This window comes from Hemicordylus capensis, chromosome 2 (assembly GCF_027244095.1).
Source record: "Hemicordylus capensis ecotype Gifberg chromosome 2, rHemCap1.1.pri, whole genome shotgun sequence".
Classification (NCBI taxonomy): Eukaryota; Metazoa; Chordata; class Lepidosauria; order Squamata; family Cordylidae; genus Hemicordylus; species Hemicordylus capensis.
The window spans coordinates 225447776-225465431 of NC_069658.1; the positions used below are offsets into that span (position 1 = coordinate 225447776).

Below are 17656 nucleotides of genomic sequence, written 5' to 3' on the forward strand. Positions count from 1 at the left end.
CTTGGAGAATCTGCAGCCAGTTAGTGCAGACAATACTGAGCTTGATGGGCCAAGGGTCTGACTTGGTATTAAGGCAGCTTCCTATGACCTTGCTGTGCTAGTTGGTCCACTGTAATGTCTGCTTTGCAGCTCTATAGTCTGACTCAAATGGAATTATACTGGCACAATTGTGCCAGTATAGTTAAGCTGGAGAGTGTTTTCCAACATTCTACCACTATAAGCCCTGAACATTCTCTTGCTTATAAAATCAAAACGATTTGTCCGATCTGCCTGGCTACCAGCACACATTCACTGGGTGAAGGAACACCTCCCCTGCAAATTGGGTGAAGAGAAGTTGAGAAATGGCTCAGATAGAGCAGTTTAACATTTTTCTCTTTTGAACAGGGGTTTAAAAGGTTGGTGACATTTTGGGGGACGGAGAAAGTGCCATTTAAATGACTTTGTAGTCTATCTGCATAGTTTCAGTCTTTAGACAGCAAAGTGCCTTTTGTATATCCTCAGGGACCCAACTGATTATTTTACAAGGGATCCTCAAAGTTGGGTTTTAAGAGGCAGAAAAATGCATTTGTAGTGCTAACAGTCTTGTGCATAGCAAGTTGGAAGTTACAGTGCCCACAGCACTGCCCACAATAAACATGGCAGGAAACTCACCACTCTGCCCCTCCAGCGGCCCCGAGCCTGCTGCCACTCCATTCTGGCATGTGCCTTGCCCTGGCCTACTGGCATTCCCTGCTGGCTGCCCTGGCCTTCACCCCTAGAGCTCCGATAGCCTCTACACATATGCGGATTCTGCACAGGCATGGAGGCCACCTGAGCCCTGAGGTGGGGCAGCTGGCAGGAAGCACTGGAATGGGGAAGTGGTGTGTGTGCACCTGTGCTTGTGTGTGTGAATTGCTACACGTGTGTACAACTTTTATACTATTTTGCTGATAACACCATCCTGAAGGAAATTAAATCAAGCAGAACTATGAGAAATTTCTGGGAAGAGAATCTGTAGTTTTGAACACAGTTGTTAAAGCATTTGTTATTTGTAATTATCATTTGTCTATGTGTGTGTGTTTGAAGAAAGAGGGGGGAAAAGAAGTACAGATTTAAAATGAACACAAATTACCTGCTTCTTCTTGTGTCCTTATTCACAAGAAGGACTGAATCATCATGAGGTGGGACCACATTGTCACTACTTAATCCACTAATTTCATTTACTTGAGTTTTCTCAGGCGGGGCGGGGAGTGTGACTTTATTTTAGTTGAAGGTTTTACAAAGTTTTTGGTGTTCAACAACAGGAAGGGTTACCACATGGTTTGGGTAACCTCTGCCCCATAGTGTCTAATCATATTTCCTTTTTAAAACACCTGGAAATGCAATAATCCAAAAGCCTTCGGTTTAAAATGGGAGTTAAGCTGCTGTACATTTTCAGTCGTGCTCTAAATAAAAGAATGGAAATTGCAAGTTAAGGTGCTCATCTTCACTTCAATGCCATGTAAAGACTTTGTACAGTCTGGTATAGGATGATGGCTTCAGAAATGAGGCTCCATGCACTCACACGTGGCCTGGATCAGACCTGTGCCTAGGACCTTCTACATGCAAGGCTGATGCTCTACCATTAAGCGATGGCCCCATCAATAAAGATTAGATAGGAAACTGCCTTCTACCAAGTCAGACCCTTGGTCCCTCTAACTCAGTATTGTTTACATCCAACTGGCAGCAGTGCTCCAAGATTTCAGGCAAGTCTCGGAACCTCTCTCACCCCTCCCTGGACATGCCAGAGATTCCACCTGGGACCCTCTGCCTGCAAAGCAGATGCTCTACCACTGAGCGATGGCCCCATCCACCCTGAGCCAGCAACCTGCTTGCATCGGTCTCAGTTCTTCATCTGCAAAGTGGGAAGCAAAAGGATTTCCCTCTCCAGAGGTCACAGTCACAATGAAGGCAGTGAGGACCGTAAGGCCTTTGAGACGAAGAGTGCAAAAGTGGCAACTCTGATATGCTAAGATTTATAATAAATAGAAAAGGGTCATCCAAGATCCTCTCTTGTGATTGGAGGCAGCTTCTTCCCAGGACAATGCCCCCTCCCTTCTGTCATGAACATAAAAGCCACCTCCTACTGAGTCATACACTTGGGACCAATGACTGGCAGCAGCATCCCTGGAGAGGCCAGGGATGGAAAGCAGGGGCTCTGCTATCAAGTCACAGCCCCTCCCAACTGTAGCACAGAACACAATGACAGCTTCCTCATCGGGCTTCCTCAAGACCTTCACGGAGGAGGGGGTTCTGCGGGGAGAGTGGGCTTAGCCTGCTCTTCCTGCAGACGATCAAGAGGCAGCCCTGGGCGGCCGGATCGGCTGCCCACACGAGTGGTGGCTCCGTCACGGAGCTGGCGGGGGCTGGAGAGACCCCTGAGCCCGGGAGGCTGTTTGCAGCCTCCCAGTTGGGGGGGTCTACTCATGTGTGGCTGCGTGCCGTGGCAACACACGAGCAAAAAGATGAGGTTAGCGGAGTGGTCGCTCTGTTAGCCTCGTCTAAGGGGAGGGGAAATTATGCAGGCTAGCCACCTTGGGAGGACCGGGCTCGCCTGGTGGTTCCCACAATCCCTGGAAAGCAGGCTAAGCTCCCTTGGCCCGCTTTTCAGTGATCGTGAGAACAGCTTCCACATCTCCTTGGAACCCAGGAGAGAAAGCACTCTTGGGGGAAGTTTCCTGTGCAGTTCCCGAGTCCCGGTGAGAAGATCTGCACCCAGGACTTGGATGAAGAATAGTGAGACAGCCTTAATTGACTGTCCACGGAACGATTCAGCCTCACTGAATATGGAAGTGTTAAGATGGTTACAGGCAGTCCCAGGTAAGCAGCTGCAGCCAAAGCACTATAAGGCTGCAGGTGGGGCCACAGCTTGGGGAAGAGCACCTCCTCTGTGTGAACCATCAGCACCCCAGTTTCAATCCCTGACTGGCAGCAACACATTCACAGCAGGGATAGGAAAGGGGCCTCTCTCTGCCCAAGATCCTGAAGAGCTGCTGCCACTCAGAGCAGACAGGGTTGGCTAAATGGACCAAGAGTCTGACTCAGTCTAAAGCATCCGCACAAGCATTGATGGGAGCAAATTCTCCTCCAAGCCACCCTCTTTTCATCTTCCTGCCTAAACAAGGCCTTTCCCCACAGATTACTCTTGCAAACTCCCTTGGGTATCTCCAGGCCTAATTGCTGCAGTCCTGCACTTAAGGAAAAGAGTGATGAATCCAGAATCAGGGGTGGGAGGGATATCGTGGGGGGGGTGTCATGCATGATATCCTGCAGCCAAAAGCACCTGCAGCAAGATTTCCAATGCATTTCAATTGATCAAATGACTGCAGACTCCACACAGGCCTGATTGTTTAATCCCTCCACCTTTTCCATCAGAGCAGTTGCCGACCTGGGCCCTTTCTTCCCCACCTTGGGCTTCTTTCCTTCCCACACAGATCAATTTGCATGGCTGGGTCTGCTGTGACCTGCACTCCCGCCTCCTCTCGCCTCTCTGACTTCGAGCCACAGGTCTTCAGCTCCCGCTCCCAGCTCCCTAACTGGAAACGTCCTCCAGTAGAGCAGAAAGCCGGGTCTTCCCTGGTCCCCATGGAAGAGGAAGGGAGTTCCGGCTCCTATGCCCAGCTCTGCTCACGGTGGGTGGAGGGAGACGGCTAGGACAGAACCCCCTTGGGGTGGAGGTGGGGGGCCACTGCTCCCTCCCCTCCAACTCCAAAACAGAGACAGACTCCAGGCAGCGCCTTTCAAAGGGGCGAGAAAACTGTGATGGATTCAATTCCACCAAAAAACCCCCCCAAAAACTGTAAAAAGGCTATTAAAAAAACAACAACACAAAAAACCAACCTATTTCAGAAGCCGCCGCACCCCTCTCCATCCCACCCGCACCAGCAGCATGGAGCAGGGCAGCAGCAGGGGGCAGGAGGCGTCAGTCATTCACCGGAGGGGGAAGCCAGAACGGAGGGGCGCCCCACCCTTCCTGAGGACACAGGACTTTGCTTGGGGCGGGCGGGCGGGCGGGGAGGGCGAGAATGCCAGAATGTTTTGCGGGGTGGTCGTAGAGGTGGAGGAGAAAGAAGCAGGGGCAGCCACTCAGCCATCCCACCCAGCACTCTCCCGCCCTGCTCCCCCGCAAAGCGTCATCTTCTACAAGGGCCTCTTGCCGCCTCGGAGAGGCCCCTGTGGGCAAAGCCAGCACCCCCACCCCACCCACACGCTGCAGTCCACAACTCTGGGGTCCAGCCATCATTTCTGCTCCTTGGTGGGGGCGTAGTACAACTCCAGGGGTTTGCTCAGCTTCCAGTACTTCTCGTTCACCAGCTCCAAGGTCACGGATCCATTCAGCGTCTGAGTGAGGGAAGGAGGTGGAGGGAAAAGTTGAGAAGGGAAGAGCAAGAAGAGCCCACCGACTCCTCTCTGTGCCACCACTCCCACTGCCTACATCAGCTTTTCTCCCCCACCCTCTCTGCATTCCTTAGAGTGCTCCCCATAACCCAGCGTGGGCCTAGATGGGACCGACAACCACCACGCTAAGAGGCAAACCTAGAGAGTCTGCACAGCCTTCCCAGGTCAACCCAGGTGAAAGTGTGCCCAAAGCAGAGAGCAAGTGGAGAGGAGAGAAGAGCCTTCAGAGCAAAACAGGCAACTCAAGCCAGTGAGCCAAGCTGCATACTATTACTACTACGGATATTCATAGACTGCTTGTCAACCAAAGTTCTCAAAGAGGTTTACATCGAAATAATAATAATTAACAAATAAGGCTCCCTGTCCCCAAAAGGGCCCACAGTCTAAAAAGAAACATAAGGTAGACACCAGTGACAGCCACTGGAGGGATGCTGTGCTGGGGTTGCACAGGGACAGTTGCCTTCGCGCTGTTAAATGTAAGAAAATATCTTTTAAAAAGGTGCCTCTCTGCTCAGTTAGCAAAGAGAAACACACCTTAAAATACTGCCAAGCCAATTTGACCTAGGGGAACGTTTTCCCTTGCTCCCTAAAACATGGCAACCAGAAGACCCAATTGTGAGCAAATAACTACAGGCTAAAGACAATCCACAATAAACATTATCCTGGATGCAGCTTCACAGCAGACAATGCGCCATTGGCCACTTGAGCATTAATTTAGCCCCCACTCCACAAACAAAAAGGAATTTCCCCAATACCATACACAAGAGGCCTGGTCCACACAGTTATTCCAATCCAGGATGAGCATGGGTTAAGAACATTGGCACAACTGTGTGAACCTACACCAAGGTGGTTTCTGGCCTTGAATCTGATATTCCTGCCTTGGCATGGGTTCACACAACCACACTACTGTTGGTAAGGCATGTTCAACCTAGATTCTAACGATCGTGCGGATCAAGCCAGAGAGGTAGAGTAGTCATCGTGACAGGTGAAGATACTTAAGACATCCCTGATGGAGAAGTTTGTGATGGCCACCATCAGTGCCATCTAAAATGAAGACGAAGCCCTTGAACTTGGGGCCTCCTGTCCTCACCAGTATTCCCTGTAACAGGGATTTCCAGATGGTGTTGACTACAGCTCCCAGAATCCCCAGCTGCGATGGCCTTTGGCCGAGGATTCTGGGAATGTTAGACAACACCATCTGGCAATCCCTGTTGCAGGGAACACTGGTCTTCACCAATCCCTCTGCTTCTGCTGTGCTTAGGGAGCGGGGCCATGGCCCTTCTCAGCCCTCTTTGGCTAAGCCCTTTCGATCTCTGCCAAGGGGCAATCTCTCCTTCGCCCCCACCTCCCAGGCTTCTTAACGGCTCTCCTCCTGCCATTACCGTGAAGGCGCCCCCGGCCGTGGTGATGTAGATGGTGTACTGCTTCTCGCTCACGTCTTCCAGGGCGGGGGCTTCTGGGCCAGGCCCCGGGGCTTCCTCCAGGGCAATGCGCAAGGCCAGGTATTTGGAGAGATGGTCCACTGTTGCGTTGGCCGTGGTCTTGACATACCTGTCAAAGCGGGAGGCAGAAGTGAGAAAGGGGAGAGCAGTTGCAAGGTCAACCTGGGTGGGTGGGTGGGAGGGAGGGTAGGTAGGAGGGTCTCTGCTGCTCTTTGGGGGCAGAGGGAACATGCTCAGTTCAGCCAATGTCTATAGGGAAACATGTATACAACAGGCACATGGCAACATGGCAACCCTTCACCGTGGGGTGCTTTCATTTGGGGTGTATTTAAGAAGTTGCACCTCATTTCCCCTCTCCAAAATGCCCAAAGGGACCAACCATCAAAAATCAGAAAACACCAAAACCCTCAAGAAACAATCCTAAACTAACCCTAAACTGAGCAAAGAGGCACCTTTTAAAAGTGGTAGTTCTCTTTATTTAGCAGCGCGGGGAACAACGGGCCCTATCCATCCCCAGCACAGCATCCCTCCAGTGGCTGTTGCTAGTGCCTATCTTATGTTTCTTTTTTAGATTGCGAGTCCTTTGGGGACAGAGAACTATTTTATTTACTTATATCTATGTAAACCGCTTTGGGAACTTTTGATAGAAAGTGGGGTGTGTGTGTGTATCTATCTATCATATATACATATACATATACATAAATCATCATTATCCTAAACACTCTAGCCACCATGCTGCACCGGCTCTCAATTAGGACCCCCATGACTGAGCTGACAGAGCTATTTCTTAACTTCTTTTAAAAGTTGTTGTGCTGTCGAGTCGGTGTCGACTCCTGGCGACCACAGAGCCCTGTGTCTTTGGCAGAACACAGCAGGGGTTCACCATTGCCATCTCCTGCACAGTCTGAGATGATGCCTTTCAGCATCTGCCTAGATCGCTGCTGCGCGATATAGGTGTTTCCCATAGTCTGGGAAACATGCTAGCAGGGATTCGAACCAGCAACCTCTTGCTCCCTAGGCAAGTTACTTCCCCGCTGTGCCATTAGATGGCTAACTTCCTTTTAGGAGGTTATGATTTTGTTGTTCTTATTGAAATGACAGCGACAAGTTTTAATTTTTGGAAGCCAACCTGAGCACTATTTTAACAAGGTAACCTCTCAACAAAAAGACCTTTCATTGCACAAATGAAGAAAAACTAAAAGTTGGTAAACGTAAAACCGTAAGACGTTTCGGTGTGACACATAATCCTCAGTTAAGTAAAAACAAATGAGCGCAGATGAAGACCCCGGTTCCCCAGCTGTGAAACTCCTTAGACGTGATAACACAAGAGTTCCCTGACCGGTGGAGAGATGATGAGCGGGAGGGGGGTGAGGGAGAGAAGGGGGAACACCTGATTCTTCTCAGAAGCTAATACATTTCATGGCATCAGCCAGTACCTCCTGAGCATTAATGTCAGGTCTCAAAGTGTCTATAAATAACGCTTCCTTGATTTTCCTCCTTTACAGGTTCCTTTCAATCCCCAAACTAGATATTTTAGTGGGCACTATTTGGCCTTCATGCTTAATCCATGCTTAAAACAGGGGGAAGGAACCTGAGGAAAGAAAGGTACAAAATATAAAATTCAATGCTTCGGTTGCACTTCATTCTCTATTGGGGAATCTGGCAGGTCATTGAAAGACAGAGATAAAGAACACCTAGCAGATAGGAGGCCTGGGGCAAAGAGAACGAAACCTTAGCCACTGCGTATGAGGAAAAAAAGCATGGAGGCCAAACGGAGCCCGCCCCTCTGCCCCAGGTCTCACCTGGTCTGGGAGTAGGTGCCCTTCTCCACCAAGACAGGGTGGGGCCGGAAGACCAACTCGATCTCGCTGCTGCTGGGCTCCAGCCCTGGCTCAGGGCTCCCCCGCCCTCCCTCGTGCGAGGTCTCCGGCTCGGGGCACGACTCGTCAGAGGCTGGGGAACGCTTGCGGCTGGGCCCGGCCTCGGGCTGGCTGGGGGCCGAGACATTGCTGAGATGGGACCGGCTGTCACAGTTGTCCTCTGCCCCGCTGAAGGTGGTGTTGTCCGACTCCTGAGGGTGCCTCCTTACCCGCTGTCCCCTGGAGGAGGGCGGGGGGAGGGAGAGCATTTGTAGACCTATTCCTAATGGGCAGCTCCTAGCCCACGGCCATCCCCCCACCACAGAGAGCGCGCCACTCGCAGAAGCCCAGAGGTGCACAGCGGCTGGACGCAGACATCTACATAGGAACATAGGAAACTGCCATATACTGAGTCAGACCATTGGTCTATCTAGCTCAGTATTGTCTTCACAGACTGGCAGCAGCTTCTCCAAGGTTGCAGGCAGGAATCTCTCCCAGCCCTATCTTGGAGATGCTGCCAGGGAGGGAACTTGAAACCTTCTGCTCTTCCCAGAGCTGCTGCTCCATCTCCTGAGGGGAATATCTCGCAGTGCTCACACATCAAGTCTCCCATTCATATGCAACCAGGGCAGACCCTGCTTAGCTATGGGAACAAGTCATGCTTGCTGCCACAAGACCAGCTCTCCTCTCCATTGCCTCCCAAACACAGGCCTGGTGGATGCGCTGTAACGTTTGGAGCGCGAGCCCGCCTTGCTCCCTTGGCAACACAGACCAAACGATTCATTTAGAGCAGGGCTGCTCAACGTGTGGGTCCCCAGATGTAACTGGACTTCAACTCCCATAATTCCCCACCAAAGGCCACTGGGGCTGGGGATTATGGGAGCTGAAGTCCAATGACATCTGGGGACCCACACATTGAGAAACCCTGATTCAGAGCAGGGCTGCTCAACGCTGGCCCTCCTGCAGATGTTGGACTACAACTCCCATCAACCCTTATTGGCCACTGTGGCTGGGGATGATGGGAGTTGCCATTCTAACACACACAGCTGGAGGGCGGAAGCTGGGCAGTCTTGGGGTATGTCGAGTCTTATTTTGAATCATCCTGCAGTTGCCGTTTTTGTCTTTTAAACACAGTGTTCTTATGGTTAACCTTTCCTAGAGAAGAGTCATCATCATCTTGGCTTCAAACAGCAGGTTTTTTGCTATTGTTTCCAAACAAGTGTATGTCGGCTTCCGCCAACGCCTCTCTCCTCCTCCTCCCCGCCGCCCAACAATGGAAAGTCTTGCTCAGCCCCCAAATCTTCTCCATCTCTGATTTTGCTGGGCATGGCCTCCACTTTCTCAGACTTCCTGGGCCTGAAGGGACATGCCCGGACCCAGGTAGGTAGGTTGACTGGTGGGTGCTCCTCCTCTGCCACTCAGCAGCTCAGGATCATAACCCACAACATTACAAAATAAAAGCACACAGGGACTCCAGATGCCAATTAAGATTTCAAATACCCATGAAGAGAAAGCAGCCAGAGACTAACTCCTGAAACAGGAAAGCATTAAACATCAAAAGCAAGTTTAAAATGGACGTGCTTAACTTCCCATGGAAATGGATGGAGAGCCAGCCTTGCAGCTGTGAGCATGAATGGTCCCCTGTGCTAAGCAGGCTCTGCCTTGGTTTGCATTTGGATGGGTGACTACATGAGAGCGCTGTCAGATATTCCCCTTAGGGGATAGAGCTGTAGCTCAGTGGTAGAACATCTGCTTGCAGGGATGTGCAAACAGGTTGGACAGTTTGGGGTTGAACTGAACCAGCTCCTGTTTGTTCCGACCCTGGACCAACCCTCCCCGCAAGCCGGCTGTTTGGGGAGGTTCGCAAGTAACTGTATATATATTTAGTACTTACCCCTCCGAGGAGGCTTCTCTGAGGCCATGAGCGGAGGGATCCACGGGAGGTTCCCCCTCCCCCTGCCAGCCTTCCTCGTGCCAAAAATCTCCCGGTTCGGGTGTTCTTCGGTCCTTCCCACATAGCAGCGGCCATTTTGGAGGCCACCGCACATGCGCAGTAGGCCCCTGTGTGGCAGGGTCACGACCCAGGCCATGCAGAGGCCTAAAATGGCCACTGCGGTGGGGGAAAGGCCCGAAGAACGCCCGAATCGGGAGATTTTTGGAAGGCCGGCGAGGAAGGCCGGTGAGGGGAGGGGGAACCTCCGTGGACCCCACCCCCGCAACCTCAGAGAAGGGTGTAAGTACTAAAGGAATATTTAAAAAAAATTGTTTTAAGACTCATGGACCACCACCCTGAACCTTTGTGTGTGTGTGTGTGTGTGTGTGTGTGTGTGTGTGTGTGTGTGTGTGTGTGTTGATGAGAGGCAAAAGACTGCCGCCCGAAACAAAACTCATTCCGCACAGAGATGAAAAAAAATTAGAGGGACCACTGGTCCAAGGTCGAGTCCCCGGTAGCATCCCCAGGAAAAACTGGGAGAGACTTTTGACTGAAACCTTGGAGAGCTGCTGCCAGATGGAGAAATGAATACCAAGAATATGAGGGGACCACCTAGCCCTTCTAGGGAAGCCACTTCAGAGCCAGGGTGCTACCATGGAAGAGGCCCCACCCTGCATACCCACCACCCAATTCTAGCTGGGGTTGCCTTTGAAGATACTTTGGAAATTGCAGTCAAGCAGAAATGGAGTTGCCAGGGTTTTCCTCGGGGCCAGCAGACCGCATCACATTACTCCCACACTTTATTCCAGGGATGACAAACCTGAGGCTCTCCAGCTATGACTGACTACAACTCCCATCACTCCAGCTGCAGCAGCAGCAGCTGGGGAGGATGGGAGTTGTAGTCCTATCACAGCTGGGGAACCTCAGGCTGGCCACCTGTTTCATTCCATCCATTTGGCTGGCTGCCAATTGGTTCCTGGCTGAATTCCAGGTGTGGCTGAGGGTGGGAGTTGCAGGCCCGCAACTGCTGGAGAGCCAAGGTTGCCTGCCCCTGCTCTCTGTCAAGAACGGGTGCTCGGGGGTCCTGCTAGGACAGCCAAACGGCTCATCTCCCAGCGCTGGGAAGAACCAACCCCAGCAACACATCTGGGAACCTGGAGAACAGGGCAGGGGAACTTTGGCACTCCTCAGTCCAAAAATAAGTGACTTGAACAGGCACAATACCAGCACTACAGAGAAGGGCATCTGGGTGTGCGTGTGTATGCGCACATGTGCATGCACACTTCTTAAATTTTTTTTAAAAAGTTATTTGAACCTAGGGGAAGTGTTTCTTATCCAGGGAGTTGCTTCTTCCACCCGCTGGGTTCCAGAGCACACACAGAGAGCCCACCCACCCACCCACCAGGCCTGCTGCCTCACTCACCTGTTCATGGCCTGCATCTTGAGCCCCTCTTCCATGCTGCTCCGGAGAGCCTGCGGGTTGTGGAGGCGGTTGAGCTTGGCCAGCACCCGGTCCTGGTGAGCCTCGTACTCGTCCCGGCTGGGGTAGATCTTGGAGATGAGCGCGTCGAAGTTGGGGTCCGGCCGCAGGGAGCGCTTGGAGACCAGCTTCTTACGACACGTCGGGCACTCCTTGTTCCTACAGCAAAAGGAAGGGGCTGTTGGTGGGTGAAGGGTGTGGAGATGTTTGGGGAGGGAGTCACCACCCCACATGCCAGAGGACCGCAGCGCTCACAGCAACTCCCCACCCGAGTGGTCCACAACCAGGGTTTCTCCAGATGTTGCTGCACTACAATTCCCATCACTCCCAGTCACAGCTGGGAATGATGGAAGTTGTAGTCCAGCAACATCTGGAGGAACCCCAGTTGGGAACTACTGCCCTACCCCATCACCCCAAACCCTGGCCAACACATTGTAGACTAAAAGGCCGTTATCCTGCCTGGACCACTAAACCAGAACAGGCAGCAAAGAATGCCCATACTAATGGCAGGGGTCCTCAAACGAGGAACCCCAGATGTTGGACTACAACTCCCATCATCCAAAGGCCACTGTGGCTGGGGATGATGGGAGTTGTAGTCAGCCAATGTCAGGTTTGAACACCTCTGTGTCAAGGAAATGTTTAGGTTCTCTGATATGCAGGGGGCGGAGAGGGAGAGGCTTGAATCTCCAAACACGACTGAATGAAGCTCCTCAGCCTGTAGACACAACTGCCACAGAGGTGAAAAGGATTCCACGCTGCACAACGCCATCTGCTGAAGGAGACCTTGCAGTTCCAAGATCCCCTTCTGTGGTGCCCGTTTGCAGATGGGGTTCCCCGAGGGGCAAAATTTAAGGTGAAGGAGAGACTCTATGGTTCTACTTGGGGGGGAGGGGGGGACCTCTTCCTGGCTGCAGTGGCTCCAACCCCAAATGCCCCCTAACAGCTACTGCATAGAAGGGACACCATCCAAGGCTCTACCACCCAAACCCCGCCAGGGCCACCAGCACCCTGGTGCCTGGGAGCCCCCTGCTGGCAGGGATACACCACCTAGTGGGGTGGGCATCAGAGAGTTGGAAGTGCTGCTGTCACACCACCAAGGAGAGCCATGGGCAGAGAGAGGGACAGAGGACGTTGACTTATGCCGAGTCAGACCACTGGTCCACTTAACTTAGTCTTGTCTGCACTGACTGGCAGCAGCCCCCTTAAGGTTCCAGGCAGAGTTCTCTCCAGCCCGACCTGGAGATGCTGCCAGGGAGTGAACCTGCGACCTTCTGCAGGCAAAGCTGAGGCTCTGCCACTGAGCTACGTGTGGCCCCATCCCCTCAGGGGAAGATCGGACAGCACTCATGTACAGTCCCCCACCCAAATGGAAACCAGGGCAGACCCTGCTTAGCAGGAGGGTCAAGCCGAGTGCCACAAGGCCAGCTCTGCTCCTTTGCAGCCAGTAATCCCACGAGGCCTGCAGGGAGGACTGGACTCCTCCCCCAAAGCATCACAAGAACAACAGAACACCCACCTTTTCATAAACTCACCCAGCGCTACTCTGAATCAGGCCAAGTGCTTTCCCCTCTTCAATGCTTCAATCTTTCCACAGCACCATTCACAACACGCCGACCTCCCCAGACTGACTTTTTGCTCTCAAACCACTGAACACCTTTCAGAGAAAGCCAAGCCAGGCAGAGTCCCCGCAGGGCATAAGGCCCAAAGGGCCATCAGGGTCCGGGTGAGGAGGGCCCTAGGCCTGGCCCTGCTTCTCCTGCTCCACCTGGCTGCTCTCTCTGCAGAGGGCCAAGCGCCAGCACCTTGGCCCCCTTCCCTGTAACATACCCACTACGTAGCGCCGTGACGATGCAGTCAGAGCAGAAGCGGTGGAGGCATTCCTTGGTGGTCATGGTGTGCTTCAGCATGTCCAGGCAGATGGGACACATCAGCTCGCTGTGCAGGCTGCGGGGGGAGACGGCAATCTCTGTCCCGTCCATGATGGCCTCCTGCAGGGAGGAGTTTGGGGGAAGAGGTCTGAGTTCTGATCCCACCCTCTGCCCTGGCAGCTTCCACAAAGAACATTCAGAAGGAGGAATAAGCAGCTCAAAGAGGACCAAATCCTTGTTATAGAAGACACTTTAATTTAAAAACAAAATTGTACAGGGACATAGGAAGCTGCCTTCAACAGAGTCCTTTGAACCATCGGAGCTCAGTTTTGTCTACACTGACTGGTAGCAGCTCTCCAAGGTTTTAGGCAGGAGTCTCTCCCAGTCCTACCTGGAGATGCTGCCGGGGATTGAAACGGGGACCTTCTGATCTTCCACTGAACTATGGCCCCTTCCTCTAAGGGGACTTCCTCATAGCGCTCAGATGTAGTCACCCATCCAGATGCAAACCAGGATGGGCCCTACTTAACAAAGGGAACAACCCATGCTCGCTATGCCTCACGGCTTGCTAAAACTGGTCAGGAATTATTTCTACAGCTGGGGTCACAATTCCAGGACCTTCCAGCACAACATACACTGTGCCTTCTTTCTGAACTGGGGAGGAAGACCCCCTGCCAGGGGTTGATCTCCTCTTGATCTGAAAGGACGGGCGGGGGGGCTCACCCTGTCTAGCCATCTATCTAACCCCTCCCATATTAAAAAAAGGCCCATCCTCCACGACCTCAGGCCTGCTGTTTCTCACCTGGGGAGTCCGGTGAAGCTCATAGAGACTCAGCTCCCAGGTCTTGCTGGCATTCTGGGCGTTGGCCGGAGTTGCCATCGTGGTAGGGAGAAACCGTTAGTCAAAAGACAGAGGATCGCAGAGGCCTCCCTGTATTACGAGTCCTGGAAGAAGAAAACCACACTGGCTCCAGGGAGGGTTGCCAGTCAGGCAATATTCATTAACTCCTGGTCATGAAGAGTGTTGTTTTTTTAATTATTATTTTAAAAATTTGTTATTCTAGGGGTTCCCAACTTTGGGCGCCCAGATGTTGTTGGACTACAACTCCCACCATCCCCAGCCACAATGACCTTCGGGGTAGAAGTTGTATAACAACATTTAGGCCCCCAGGGCGGGGTACCCCTGCTTTATTCAGTTAATACAGTAATAATAAAGTTAATCCAGGCATAACACAAAGATCAGAATAATAAACATTAAGACAATACTAAAACAGTTTCAAAAAGTTATAAAAGTCAGTACTGATATCAGAGAAGTCCATGCAGAGTTTAAACTCTGAGCTGGTCCAGCTGCATCTCATCTGCCCGCTTTGTGCTTGGCACATATGAAGTGGCCAGAGTCAGACCCTAACTCTATCTACCTCAAGAACTGCCAACTCTGACTGGCAGGGTCTTGGGAAGAGGGTCTTGGGAACAGCAAAATCACCTTTTCATGTGGGGATGGATTCTGGCACCTTCTGCAGGCAAAGCATGTGAAACTGCTGCCGTATCCTGGGCCAAGCCATAGGCCCATCTGGGTTGCCAGTCCTCCCTGACAGAGAGCAGCTCTCCAAGGTCTCGGGCAGGGGAAGTCTTTGCCCATCACCTGCTCCCTGGAGATGCTGCCAGGAACTGATCCTGGGCTGGGACCCTCCGCTTGCCGAGCAGGGGCTCTGCCCACTGAACACTCCAGCCTTCTCTGCACAGAGATGTCTGCCAGCTACTGAGCCAGACCCACGGTCCTTCAATAGCGCCTACACTGGCTGGCAGCAGCTGTCCAGGATTCGAGCCAGGGCTCTCCCTACCCACGGAACCTTCTCACCAGTTACTCTCAGAACGAGAATTCAGAATTGCTACCTGGATTCAGGACTCAGTTGCTACCTGAATGAAGCGTTGTTTTCGAGAGGTGGAGCAAGAGCGCGGGGTCCGCTGGGTTCTGCTCTGACTGACTCCAGCAGCTCTTCCCTCACCGGTGGAGCCTGCCCCCCGCCCCACGTGCTCTGCCCCTTAGAGTCGCCCCCGAGGGTCCTCAGCACATGCTCAGATGCTCCCCCTGCGGCCTGGCTCTCCAGGGGGGCTGCACTCTGCACATGCTCGCGGGGGGCGCCTTGGAGAAGCTGCACAGCCAATATTCGGTGGGGGGGCCGGGGGCTCCCTCCTGCCCGCCAAGCTAAGCCTCACCTCCTCTCCGGGCCCCCAGAGCGCCCAGCCCGCCGCTTTCTTCTGGGGGGAGGAGGAGGGGGAGGGAACCTCCGCGCCGGCGTCACTTCCGCTCCCCGCCCATGGCTGCGTCACACGAGGGGCTCTCCCCACCCACCACCCGTGACGTCACGGAAGCCCCCTCTTTCTTTGCGGGCTTCCCAGGAGTCGGGGGGAGGGCAGGTGGGGACTGCTCTACTGGTTGGATGGTGGCCTGCTTGCCCGTCCGCTGAAGCACGCTTCGGGACGGCTGGAACTGCTCCACCAGTACGAAGGAGCTGCTGTGTGTCTGGCTGAAGCGCCCTGGGAAAGAAAGGAGACCTCCGTTGCGTACTCTTGGAAAGCTCCAGGATTGCTCCATGTGGATTTAATAAATATACATATCGATATACAAATATTTAAGAATCGTTACTGTAATTATTCTAGGAAGGTGGCAGAGGAGGGTGGGAATATTATAGAAATTATATGTATAACTAATATATGTATATAATGTATAGCTACTGATGGAGGGCTATGCAGTTAAAATATGAGGATTATATCCAGAATTTTATATATATGTAAGTCTCCCCCCCAGGATATTCCTGTGTAAAAAGTAGTGCCTTCAACTAATTTAAATGGCAGGATGGTTCATGCCAAATTTGGTGTTTGTAGGTAACTGGGAAGTATGCTATTCAGAATTTCTTCTAAAAAATAAAAAATGTAAATTCCCCCCAAGCATATTCCTGTATACAAAATTGTACATTCAACTAATTTCAGTGACAGGGTTGTGAATGCAAAATTTGGTATCCGTAGGTCATCAGGAAGTATGACTTTATTTTGCACAAGTTCCTCAAAATATATTGTAGATATTTCAGTTTTTATAAATGTGTCTCTTTTATAAAATGTGTCTCTCCCCAGTTAATCAGGCAAAATGTTTCCTTTCCCTTTCCATCTGACTGCTGCTTTTAGGGCCAGTGCTTAGCCAAAGAGGAAATGATGGGCACCACCAGGCATCAGTTGCTGGCTTCTCCCTGGGGCCCTTGGGTGGCACCTGACTGTGCAGCAAGCACCAGACAGGGCCAGGCTCTGAGGAGCTTCCATCCAGCCTCCAACACCACACAGCGGTTGGCAGTCTTCATTCATGGAAAAGAACCAGATCATCCCACCCTTGGGCCCAAGACTGGTCCCTAAGCAGAGCTTGGGATTTTCTTGAGAGCAGGCAGTTGTAGTTCAACAACATCTGGGAACCCTGAAAACTGTTGCTTGGAAGCCAAAATATTCTGGCACAGAACCAGCAGAGGAAGTGGAGATAAATGGAGGAGAGGCAAGAAGAGGTGGTCCTTTCAGTGCGATGTCTTTAGACTTAGTCCCTGTAGGATAGGGGTGCTGAGGGGGTTGAGGAAGCATCATGGTGGCATTCTGGGAGGCAGGAAAGGCATCCCTTTGTCTCTCTGGCACACAAGGGCATGTTAGGAGGCAGGAGAAGCATTCCTTTTGTCTCTCTGGCACATGAGGGCATGCTTCTTCTGGAGGGGTGCCTGTTAGGAATCTAGCTGAGTCACACAACGGAGCCCTGCAGGAACGCTCCTCCTTTCATCAAAACTGCTGTTTGACATTTATGAAAATATATCCAGCTTTATTTGATTAACTGAGCAATTGAAAATCATTCTGTTCATTGACTGATTCCAATAATTGAATGAGAGCCCTAATTATTTTTAATGGGTTTTCATTTTTGAGGATTGATCCTGCAGTGCATATATAGTTATAGTTTTAGTTTTAGTTTTATAGTTATAGTTATTCATTCATTGTTTCATTCATTCATTTTAAGGGGAGGTATCTTTTTCTTAAAAAGATTTGGAAATCTTCCTTTTTAAGTAGAAGATTTGTAAAACTCTAGGCAAATAAGCCTAGAGAGGAAGAGAGCTGGTCTTGTGGCAGCAAGCATGATTTGTCACCTTAGGTAAGCAGGGTCCGCCCTGGTTGCATATGAATGGGAGACTAGAAGTGTGAGCACTGTAAGATATTCCCCTCAGGGGATGGAGCCACTCTGGGAAGAGCATCTAGGTTTCAAGTTCCCTCCCTGGCAGCATCTCCAAGATAGGACAAGATTTTTTTTAAATTATTTTTTAAATAGGACAAGATTTTTTTTATTGAACCAACAAACTACCAAAGCATACAGTACGTTGCCAAAGCACAATTATATACAAAGTGGTTGTTTGTACATCATATATCTACAAAGATTTACACACAAGGATTTGGAAACCAACAGGGTTATAAAGTATATGCAGGCAGTACTGTAACTCGGGGATGGGGGATTACAAGGCACATCAGGTAATCGGGGGAGGCGGGGGTACGTCCAACGTCCATTTCCATAATTTGTCCCATTGCTGTTTAGAAGAGATACACTTGTCTTTTTGCACATAAGCATACAAACTTTTCCAGAA

At 51.5% G+C, this 17656-nt stretch overlaps 1 protein-coding gene across 9 annotated transcripts; it reads right to left on the reverse strand.

The window, feature by feature from the left end:
* Positions 1-1220: 1220 nt before the first annotated feature.
* Positions 1221-15348, reverse strand: RING1 (ring finger protein 1). 9 transcript variants are annotated; one of them, XM_053300536.1, is made up of 7 exons: positions 15216-15348; positions 13801-13943; positions 12958-13118; positions 11074-11289; positions 7661-7957; positions 5799-5967; positions 1221-4359 (listed from the first exon to the last, which is right to left on the reverse strand). In XM_053300536.1, exons 2-7 carry the CDS (start codon positions 13876-13878, stop codon positions 4258-4260), a joined length of 1023 nt encoding a protein of 340 aa, XP_053156511.1. In that variant the 5' UTR covers positions 13879-13943; positions 15216-15348; the 3' UTR covers positions 1221-4257. The 9 variants fall into 9 exon arrangements, with proteins under 9 accessions (XP_053156511.1, XP_053156507.1, XP_053156510.1 ...); XM_053300532.1 differs by having other exon boundaries at positions 13801-13962; positions 15216-15345; XM_053300535.1 differs by having other exon boundaries at positions 13801-13966; positions 15216-15301.
* Between the last annotated feature and the right edge of the window lie 2308 nt (positions 15349-17656).

Bases quoted from the DNA above. Each gene is read 5' to 3' on its own strand.
- RING1 (XM_053300536.1), bottom strand. From the start codon at position 13,878: ATGGCAACTCCGGCCAACGCCCAGAATGCCAGCAAGACCTGGGAGCTG. The intron at 11,290-12,957 runs GTATGTTACAGG...CTTTTGCTGTAG, and splicing joins GTCACGGCGCTACGTAGTGG to GAACAAGGAGTGCCCGACGT. The intron at 4,360-5,798 runs GTAATGGCAGGA...TCCCTCACTCAG, and splicing joins CGGCCGGGGGCGCCTTCACG to ACGCTGAATGGATCCGTGAC.